Below are 11,049 nucleotides of genomic sequence, written 5' to 3'. Positions count from 1 at the left end.
GGAAAAAATAAAGAGGGAAGAGAGAGAATGTTAGTGAAAGATAAAGCCTGAGGGAAAAGCAGAAGTCACTTTTGTAAACACTTTGTACTTTATCGTAAGATGAGTGTGATTCCATTAAAGAACTTGAAGCACTCTGTTCTAGCTACAGTGTGAAGGATGGGCTACAAAGGAGCTGGCAGGACACTGAGACCAGTAAGAAGGCTACGGCTATAATGCAGGATCTCAATAGAATTCTGCAATGGGGAGGCAAACCTATTAGTAACAGAACTAGCGATGGCAACGAAGGAGGCAACTGCAAAGGGGAACAGAAAAGAAGACCTAGAGGGAGGAAAACCAGGAGAAGTATATATTATGGAGAACAATGAAGAAATAGTCAACAAGTCAAAATGTTTTTTTGAGGAGTTAAGTAGGATGAGGACTGAGAAGCGATGCTTAGATTTATCTGTAAGAAAATCATCAGTAACCTTGGGAAGGGAAGCCTCAAGAAATGGTTGAGGACAAACTAGGTCGCAGTTGACTGAGCAGAGGCAGTGCTAGGAACCAGTGTAAGCAACCCCAGAGTCCCACTTCCTCTTTGTCCTTTTAAAAGTTGAGGGTCAAGGACAAAAGCAGAGTTTGGAGATGGAGCAGCCAGTGTCCCAATCAGGCAGAGCAACAGAGCGGGCTGATCGTAAAGATCCAATGCTTTGCTAGAGCACACTTGACTGACACGGCTGGGCACCAAAGACTGAGCATACAATGGAGGCCGTGAATCACAAGGGGCAGGAATTCCAGGGCACTAACCCGGAACCGCTTTGGGATTCGACTCCTATTGTGAGGCCAGGCCTGAGGCGGGCCGTCAGCCAGAAAGGCTGTACCAAATGAGCCAATGGACGAGCCGTATCAAAAGAGCTGCAGCCGCGCCACCCAATAGGCGGTGGTAAGGGGGCGGGCGAGTAGGGGGGCGGGGAATCAATGAAGCATCTTTTTTTCCTATCCCCTTAGAGGCTACCGGGCGGTGGTGCCGCAGGGTTGCAGGTGTGCGTTTCTGTCCCAAAGGACGCGGAGGCTCCTTCGACGGTGGGTGTCCTCGAAGCGGGGAAGGTTCGGACGGGGTCAGCGGCAGGTGGCTGTCCCTTTACCCGCAACACAGCTGCGGGCTGTAGCTCTGGCTCTGCGGCGTAGCAGGACTACGACGCTAGGGAGAAGTACCAGTCGGGGCTGCAGCCTGACCTGGGAGGGTGGGCAAGGCCCGGGGTACTGAAACAGGATTGCAGAAGTTTGCCATCGCTTGATGGGGACTCTAATTCAGTATCCAGAGAGAGGATTTTGCTGGTTGCCTCATCTCCCACCAGGTGCAGCCACAGCGTTGTGACCGAGTCAGGTGCGCTCCCCCTGCTCCCTGATCCTGGGAGGCCTCCTAGGAATTCAGCTCTCCTGGATTCTTCCCAGGGATTGTGGCTGGGCCGTCCCAAGGGAAGCAGCAAGGAGGGAGTGAAGGATGCTTCATTAGTCTGATGACTGGCGACCTTAAGTAAACTTTATTTAATCACCACAAGTTTTAGGAAGAGCATTTTATTAGGCAGGGAAGTTAATTTCCTACAACAGCGATTTTCAACCTTTTTCATCTCATGGCACATATAAACTATCAAAATTGTGTGGCAAATAAAAACATATTTTTGCTCACCTGACCAAAAAAAGAAAGTATGTATAATTCATTTACACCAGGTGGCTATTGTGTTGTCTGTCTTTTCTTTTCTTTTTCTTTGTTTTAATTTGAGAATTTAAGGGAAAAGAGGTCAGTGCCCTTGACTGAATAGTCAGGTATCGCATGTTTTAAAAATTCTTGCTGCACACCATTGTGCCAGCACATGGGTTAAAAATCGCTGTCCTATAAGAACATAGGTGGCAGGGGGGAAGCATGTAGATTTTGTGGTGCTTCTTGAATAGCCTAATGAATTTACCCCCCCACACCCCAATTTTTTTGGACCCAGAATTTACTGCCTGATCTTACTCTGACCTTTTAATCTGATCTTATGCAGTATTTAGGAACCTCATTCTGTGTTCTTGAAAGAAAAAAAAAGCCTGGTTATATAATATGCCTTTGGCGGTACATCATCTTCATAAGGATAATGTAAGTGAATTATTTATTATACTCATATGCACCCAGTAAAGTATGACTGTGAAATGGGATTAGGAAAAATCGCCGTTCTCTGTGATTGGGCATGGAAGATCTATAAATTTTTATCAGTTGCAGCTACCTTTGGTAAAGATAGGGATGACCACTAATATAAAAGGGATAGTATTCAACATCTAAAAGAGCATCCTCACATGTTATGAGGCATTATAGCCCCAGCACCAAGAATATTAGCCTGGTATATAGTATCAGCTCAACAAATATTTAAGTAAAGTACTGGGTAACAGATGACAGAAAACTCAAGCTCTGTTTTATGAGTATCAAAATGTAAAGAAGAGAATAGGAAAAAAGCACATTCCTGGAAATAAAGGTTACTTTCCATCCCTGCAAGCGTAGCTGCCGAATTTAAACTCAGGGTGCATTCATTTTGGTACTTTCTAATGTTAATCAGAAGCTGTCAAAGGAGTTTTACACAATTAAGCCATGACTGACTAGAAATCTAAGATACAATGCCATATCAATTTCAGTGAGGTTAAAACTGTGTTAAAGTGTATTTGGTTAATGAAATAGTCCATCAGTTTAGCATAGAACAGGCACGGACAAAGAGGATACCACTTTAGTGAGGTAGAATGGAGTTACAAATTGTTGGAAAAAATAGGACATGCAAATAACAATGACTGCTGCCAAAATTTAAAAAAATATGTTGACTCAGGCATAGTTTTAAGAGGACTGTTATTTCTGCCAGGTACCAATAAGTTTGCCACAGTCCAGTTACTAAATTGATCTCATAGTCTAAGAGCAGCAAAATCTGATGGTGGATATCTGCATAAATTAGGATTTTCTTGACAATTGTAATCATTTATTATATACTTATATATTATACTTTATATATTATGATGTAACATTACTTCCATATAGGAGGTAATCTGCTTGAATTTCAAAAATATGTGGATTTTCACATACATTTGTTTCTTGTAGTAAGTTTTCTACTAGCAAAGTACAAGGTCTTACTGAGCCAGCCTTAAAGATATACTGGCGTTTGACCTCAACCTAGATTCTTTTATTTCTGTCCCTTATTAATCTATTTGTTTTATAAGATCCAAATCAAATGTGTATTTCTTTTGATAATATCCTCGATCCCACCAGAAATTTCTACTTTTTTTAACACCAGTGTACTTTGTTAGTACTTATCTTGTACTTTTCTTATATTCCCATTATTCAGTGAAGAAATACTCACTTACTGTGTCCAACACTTTACTAGAAGATGGATAATAGCTGGTATTTGTTGTGGACTTACTATATCTTCTGCCTTGTGAGATTCTTAATTGGATTAAGAATATATGGGTTAAATGTGTTAAAAGTAATTCCATCTTTTGTTTTTGCTTTACATCTTTTGTTTTCTTTGACTGTTTTTGCTACTAGAAAAAACTTAAATTATCAGTATATATGTGGATCACATTTTTCTGTTGGATAGTGCTATACTAGTGAAAATCCTTGTTATTCAAGGTGTAGTTCAAGGATGAGCAGCATTAGCATCATGTAGGTGTTTGTCAGAAATGTAGAATTGCTGGACCCCCTCCAGACCTACTGAATTGGAATCTTATTTTAAGAAGAGCTCCAGGCAATTCATAAACATAAAGTTTGAGAGACACTGCTCTTCAGACTTTCATAATTTTTCAGTATCTTCAGAATTTCATAATTATTCTTTATTTCTTGATTATATTTTATAGTAGAGGCCGGTAAATTTTTACATCCACGATTTCCTCTTTGACTCTTGATTTCCTTTATAGAATCATTTGTAGACATTTTATTTTTCTGCTTTCAATTAATTTTTTCACTTCTGTATACTTCTACATCTCTACATTTTAGCAGTCACTGCTTTTTAAGTTACATATGTGAATGGAATTGATACATATTCATGTTATATGTAATATATAATGTGTGTTCATGGGTACATGTATGCTGTTGCAAATATATGATTTTCTGGAATCCCAGGAAATTATTAATATTACATTGGTGGTAGAGAGAAATTTCCACTTTGTTTTGTATCTTTATATAGGGTTTCTAACCAGATAAGTGTATTTTGATTTTTTTTTAAGTTGTCAAAGATTTGTGGATATTTGTGGGGCTTTAAAAAGTATATGTTTCTGTAATTAAAATCCTTATAAGTATACTTGTAACATAATGTTAATCATCTCAAAGTAAAATAAAACCGGTGTACTCTGGCCTACCAAACAGCTATGTGGCTGAGGCAGAAATAACTCTGCATGTGACCCCTAGAGCTGGTGGTTGGGCAGAGTGTGGTAACCTGTTGCAGATCATAGCGTATTGTTTGTAGAAGTTGAAAATTGAGCTTCTTTGAGTGTGTACACACACCTAGATGTACATACATATTCCCTTTCTGATTTTGGCTTCATTAACTTTAGCATTTGCACAGGAATAATGTTGCATTAAGCCATATTCATATTCTCATATGGCATTTATCACATATATTCCATTATGTGGCTGTGGTATAGTTTATTCACTCAGTATCCTATTGATGAATATTTGTACTTCTGCCATGTTTTTGCCTTAAAAATATGATAGTGCTTTGTAAATGGTTCAATAAACTAAATAGTCTGAGACCTTACAATATAAAAATCTTTTGGAAACAAAAAATCATTCTTAATACATTGTAAGTATTTAATTTGATATGACTTTAACTCTTTTATTTTTAAGGACATCTAACCTGCTGATTTCCATTTAAAAATGTATCTAATAACCTGCTCATCATAGGTCGTACTGCCTAAGTAGCAATATAACCCATTTACTTAAAATTTTCTTTTCAGATTTTGTTGACTGCTATGTTCTTTGGCATTGTTATGGGGTGGGTAGTTTATGTAAAGTTTTTACTTAATCTTCATAAGCTGCTTCTTGCCTGTATCAATTTGGGCTGCCTTTTTAAGCATATGCTTCACCCATAGAAGTTTCAGTTTTGCTACCTTACCTTCCTTGAGTTATTTTGTTTCATTCCACTCTTTCCCACCCCCAATCACCTTCTTATTTTAAGTTCTATTTTTACCTCCTACTTGATAGGCACAGTGGTAAATTTTGAGATTCAAGTCTTTTAGTAGATGTTCAAAAAGAACAGATTCTTATGTATGTGGAAGGTTTAGATAGGGTCTGTGTATGGACAGAAAAACACCTTGAAACTTCAGCTAGCTAGTTAGGTTTCACTCTACACTGGTTTGTAATATTGGCCAATTTAAAAATTTTATCAATGTGAAAAATATTTCTCTAGTAACTGACAATTCAAATAGTATCTTCTACTGAAGCAAGATATAACAATTGAGTAAGGCTAACTAAATTTAATTTTAAAAATGCACAAATATTTTTTTATCATTGTTTGAGTCTTTTCTGTTTAGGACTTAGAAGGGCCCTCTCATTCTGTAGGGGAGGAAAAGTCGGCTCTGTCACAGTGATCAGTGAGTGAATTTGAAGTAAAAAACATGGCTTACGTGCATAACCCTTATACTTCCTGAGCCCTTGTCTTCCATTACCTGCTTTTAAAATCTCTTTTCTAAGGAAAAGATTTACTGAACATCTCCAACTTCATACTCTTCCTTCCCATAATGCAAAGGCTAGAACACAGAAAACCACATGTCCATCACTATTGTAATGAAGGACTGAGGTCATGCTGTAGATTCTACCAATCACAGGTGCACTTGTTTCAGGCTTGATCTTGCTCTTGTCCACAAGATCAGGTGTGTTAAGCATTTGCCTTATCCTGGGGTGGGTCTAGCACAGTGGTTCTCAAATTTTAGTATGCATTAGAATCATCCGGAAGGCTTATTGAAGCACAGGTTACTAGGTCCTACCCTAGAGTTTCTGAGTCAGTTGGTCTAGGATGGGCATGAAAAGTTTTATCTTTCTAACAAGTTTCAGGTGCATATACCCTTTTTGATGCTTTGACAGTATGAGTTCTGGAAATTGGAGAGGCATTCTGTCTTGCATCCATCTAAAAGGTTTACAAGAGGATCTTTCCCATTCAGAATTTATATTAAAGTTTTGACATGAATATTTTGAAATTAATTTCATGGCGTATCCAAGTATAGTTTGCTTGGCTATATCATGATCTTCTACTTTGCTATTAAAATGGCTTGGTCTGACAGGGGTGTCCAACCCGTGGCCTGCTGCCCAACACAAAATTGTGAATTTACTTAAAACATTTTTTTTGCATATTAGTTTTTTATAGTATTTAATGTGTGGCCCAAGACAACTCTTTTTCTTCTAGTGTGGCCCAGAGACACCAAAAGGTTGGACACCCCAGGTAGGACATGACAAAGTACTAAGGAGTTCTTCAGAGAAAGGCAAATAATTACAAACATTGGTTGGAAACAAATATAGTATTCAACTTAGTTTTGTTTGGTGTTAGGATCTTTTGTTTATAGGTGGTTTGGATTGAAGGAGGGGGAGTTTTAGGGTGGTTTGGATTTGGTGAGCACTGAAGGACAGAATTTCAATGGCAAACCATGAAAACTTGTGTTGGTCTCCACAAGGTTTAAGAATTATATATATATTTTCTATTTTAATTGGTGATCTTTTTCTTTAACAGATTAATTAGGTGGGGTGGCTGGGGAAAATCCTTGCCACTTTTATGTTACCCCTTTAATTCTGTGGTTTCTTCCCAGTACTTTTATTATTTTGGGAAATTTTATTCCAAGCTTAGAGTTTATGTGTAGGCTTAACCCAAAAATAAGTTTTAATTATTTGGGAAATAATAAAATATAAGTAGTTGCCATTTCTTTGACCAAATTACATTGCCTTATAGTTATTTCTTAATTTTATTGATTTTGTAGCACAGCCTTTCAGTGTTCCTCTAAAATTATTCTCCAGAATCTGAATTTTTTTTTTTATATCTCAAACTAGTGATGATTTTGGCAAAGTGGCCCATTCCTTCATTGAAAAATTATGCTGTGCCTGCCATGTGCCCGACACTCTGTAGAGTGATTTGATGTGTCAGGAAAGGCTTTCCTGAGGAAGGGATGTCAAATCTGGGAGCTGAAGCATGAGGAGGAATTAGGCCAAGAAGGAAACAAACAAAACAACAATTGTAGGCAGAGGGAACTGTCTAGAAAAGTGTGTGTATGAATGTCCTGAAGAGGGAAAGAGCTGGACAAGAGTGAGTGACTAAAGGAAGGCCAGAGTAGTGGGAATAGAGAGGATAGATTGGGGAGAGTAGGGTAGGAGGAGCTGGAGAAGTGGGAAGTATATTAAGAACAAATATTGGCAACTAGTTAGGAATCATTACAGCAGCTCAGGTGAGAAAGTGACAGTGCTGGCAGGGACAGAAATAAATGCAGGCAGTTTTGAGCCATATTTAGAGGTGTTTTTTAAAAAAAGTTTGGTATGTTGCCCTGACTGGTATGGCTCATTGGTTGGGTATCTTGCTGCAAAGTGAAAGGTCTCTGGTTCAATTCCTGATTAGGGCACATGCATAGGTTGTGGGTTCGGTCCCTGGCTGGGGCACACACAAGAGGTAACGGATTGATGTTTCATATGTTGATATTTCTCTCCTCTTTCTCCCTCCCTTCTCTTCCTGCTAAAAAATAAATAAATAAATATTAAAAATAAAATATATATATATATAGCTTATTGGGTTGAGGTACATTGCAGATGTTACAGATTAATTTATTTGTACTTTTTTCTTTTTAGGAATTATCCAGGCTGCCTTTGCTATTAATGGACAGAAAACTCTGATTTAAAACAAAGTGCCAACAAGGGATTGTCTTTGGTTTTTGTACTTTGTAGCATTTCTCAAATTCTCATCACATCTTCTCTTACAGTAAAAACTGCATTTAAGTTAGAAAAATGAAGCAGTTGAAAAGGAAAAGGAAAAGCAATTTTAGTGTTCAAGAAACTCAGACTCTTTTGAAGGAAATTACCAAAAGGAAAGAAGTCATTTTTTCCAAGCAGCTCAATACAACAATTAATGTCATGAAGCGGATGGCTTGGGAGGAGATTGCACAGTGTGTGAATGCTGTGGGAGAGGGAGAGCAGAGGACAGGGACAGAAGTGAAAAGAAGATATCTTGACTGGCGAGCACTTATGAAGAGAAAGAGAATGAAGGCGAACATTAAGCTGGTTGGTTCTGGGTTTCCCCTTCCCTCATCCGATTTAGATGACTCTCTTACTGAAGAGATAGATGAAAAGATTGGATTCCGAAATGATACAAATTTTGATTGGCAAAATGTGGCAGATTTTAGGGATGCAGGTGGATCCTTGACTGAGGTCAAAGTGGAAGAGGAAGAAAGAGATCCCCAGAGTCCTGAAGTAAGTATTAACCTATGAGCCCTTTTATTCATTTAATATCTTCAGTTCTGATGTGCAAGTTAATTATAGTACAGGAGCAGTTAAGAAGTTCCCAGATATTCAAGCTAACTTAGAACTAGCATATAAAGCCACTCCACTTGTTCTTTATATTATTAATCTTGTTAATTAAATATACTTCTCTTGATTATATATTAGTGACATCAGCTAATTCATTGTAAATATTCAAAATTCAAAGTAAATGGTTTTATATCCTCAGTACAAAAAGATTTTAAGGAATATTTAAACAAATTAACAACCATGAAACAGAAATAATACTGAAAATTCTTTTTTTTAGTTTGAAATTGAGGAGGAGGAAGAAATATTGTCATCAGTCATACCAGATTCCAGGCGGGAAAATGAACTTCCTGATTTCCCCCACATTGATGAGTTTTTTACTCTAAACTCAGCACCATCGAGGTCTGCCTACGATGAGCCCCATTTGCTTGTAAACATAGAGAAACAAAAACTAGAGTTGGAAAAACGACGGCTGGATATCGAGGCTGAGAGACTGCAGGTAGAAAAGGAGCGGCTGCAGATTGAGAAAGAGAGGCTGCGGCATTTAGACATGGAGCACGAGCGGCTTCAGTTGGAGAAGGAGCGGCTGCAGATTGAGAGAGAGAAGTTGAGGTTACAGATAGTCAACTCAGAGAAACCGTCATTGGAAAATGAACTTGGTCAAGGAGAAAAGTCCATACTTCAGCCACAGGACATAGAAACAGAGAAGTTAAAACTTGAGAGAGAACGCTTGCAACTGGAAAAAGATAGGCTACAGTTTTTGAAATTTGAATCGGAAAAGCTGCAGATTGAAAAGGAACGCTTACAAGTAGAGAAAGAGAGACTTCGAATTCAGAAGGAAGGACACTTGCAGTGATTTCTGTAGGTCTCCATTAACAAATGTTTGTAAACCATAGGTTTTTCTCCAAATCAGATAACATAAAAGTGGTCACAGGATTAGCTGTTTTTCCCCCTTATTTAATGTTGTTTTTTTTTCAGTAGGAAAAGATAGTTATATGTGGGTAACTATATACTTAAGTAGTATATTATATAAAAATATGTGCCCTAGCCTAAACAGTTCAGCAGGAACTATTATGCTGTACTCCTTATATTAGTAAATTACATAAGTGTGTATAATCTGTGTACTCAGAGTTTACAATTATGTCTGTAAAATTCTAGCTCAGTGGTTCTCAGCTGGGGGATGATTTTTGCCCCCAGAAGACACCTGGCAATGTTTAGAGGCGTTTTCATTTTCAACACTGGGAAGCAGGGCGGGTTGCAGCTGGTATGTGGTGGGTAAAGGCCAGGTGGGTAACCTGCATCCGGCAGCACACAGGTTAACCCCCACAAGAAAGAATTGTCCAACCGAAAATGTCAGTATTGCTGAGGGTGAGAAGCCCTACCCCAGCCTGACTGTGTACCTCTATAGCTTTGTTTTATAGTTTCAGAATATTAAAAATCTCAGATATTTATGTGTGTAGTTACTTAAATGGCCAAAAAACTGTAACTATGAAACATTACTGTGTAGTAGATAGAATTTAGGAAGTGATGAAGATTATAGGTATTTTATGTCCATGTTTCTATGTATAACCCAATTCAGAAAACAACACAGGGAACATCAGAGATTGTCCAAAATGAGTCACTTTGAAAAGCAGTTCATTCATGTAAGTAATGATGCTTTAGAAGCAACACATACTTTTTAAGCTTTAGTTCCCTTTTTTCTTGGAATCCATTTTCATAGCTTAGATGAAAAAAAAAAGTTGTCTTTTTAACCAAGTACTGAAATCTTCAGGTGAGTGAATGGGTTGAAGCTAGTGAAAATGATAACAAAGTGGTACCAGTAGTTCATGAGCTTGAACTCAATGAGTGGTTACTTGATTTTTAAGATAAATAATAGCAGCTATTTGGGGGTGGGGGTGGGGGGAGAATGTCCTCTGAATCATGATGATGATGAAATAATGATGATAGTAGTTGTGTGTTATAAATTAGGGAAGCGCTTATTGTGCACTGTCTGACCTAATCTGTAGAACAATTCTTGAGAATAGCACCTACTCTTATTCCTTAATTTGAGGCTCAGAGAAGCTGCACAGTGAATAAGTGGCTGATCTTATGTATTGTGTATTTTGTCATTACCCCTTCCTGAGGAACAGAGTTTTTATCTTCAGTCCCACTGGTATTTATTCTGAGACCAAGGACTTGCTTAACCTGGTGATTTTGCCTTCAATGCCCTGAAGGTGCTTTTCCACAATACAGGTGATTCTAATGCACACTAAAGTGGAGAATCACTGCACGAGATCACTTTGTACTTTCTGATTTCCAGGGCTGATACATATGTAGCTTTAATACATCTCTTCTGTTGACAGATACTACCTTGATTCTGCATTTGTTCCTTGTTAATTTAAGAATGTTTTGAAATCATATGTGATATTGGAGTATGGGTATACAAGGAAAAAATATACTTATGTTTAGTTACCTTGACTTTGAAATAGGGTTATTTTTCTATAACTGAAATAAATGCTTCTACCCTAGAAATAAAATTTGCCTACACTAACTGTCTGAAAGCTTATTCAAGTGATGCTATGGGCTAT

At 37.9% G+C, this 11,049-nt stretch overlaps 1 protein-coding gene across 2 annotated transcripts; it reads left to right on the top strand.

Moving 5' to 3' along the window:
• The first annotated feature begins 945 nt into the window (after positions 1-945).
• MSANTD4 (Myb/SANT DNA binding domain containing 4 with coiled-coils) lies at positions 946-11,012 on the top strand. Of its 2 annotated transcripts, XM_045840565.1 has the most exons (4): positions 978-1,059; positions 2,022-2,113; positions 7,811-8,428; positions 8,763-11,012. In XM_045840565.1, the coding sequence occupies exons 3-4, from the start codon at positions 7,967-7,969 to the stop codon at positions 9,336-9,338; spliced, it is 1,038 nt and encodes a 345-aa protein (XP_045696521.1). In that variant the 5' UTR covers positions 978-1,059; positions 2,022-2,113; positions 7,811-7,966; the 3' UTR covers positions 9,339-11,012. The 2 variants fall into 2 exon arrangements, with proteins under 2 accessions (XP_045696531.1, XP_045696521.1); XM_045840575.1 differs by lacking the exon at positions 2,022-2,113 and having other exon boundaries at positions 946-1,059.
• The last annotated feature ends 37 nt before the right edge of the window (positions 11,013-11,049 follow it).

This window comes from Phyllostomus hastatus, unplaced genomic scaffold (genome assembly GCF_019186645.2).
Source record: "Phyllostomus hastatus isolate PE091 unplaced genomic scaffold, TTU_PhHast_1.1 phas_contig_113, whole genome shotgun sequence".
NCBI classification, from domain to species: domain Eukaryota; kingdom Metazoa; phylum Chordata; class Mammalia; order Chiroptera; family Phyllostomidae; genus Phyllostomus; species Phyllostomus hastatus.
The sequence above is the reverse complement of the archived record's forward strand: the minus strand, read 5'-3'. Positions and strand labels throughout refer to the sequence as shown.

What these genes read in the sequence shown, in the direction of transcription:
- MSANTD4 (XM_045840575.1), top strand. Translation starts at nt 7,967, where the DNA reads ATGAAGCAGTTGAAAAGGAAAAGGAAAAGCAATTTTAGTGTTCAAGAA. An exon ending in GAGATCCCCAGAGTCCTGAA is followed by an intron (nt 8,429 to 8,762) that starts GTAAGTATTAAC and finishes TCTTTTTTTTAG; the next exon opens with TTTGAAATTGAGGAGGAGGA.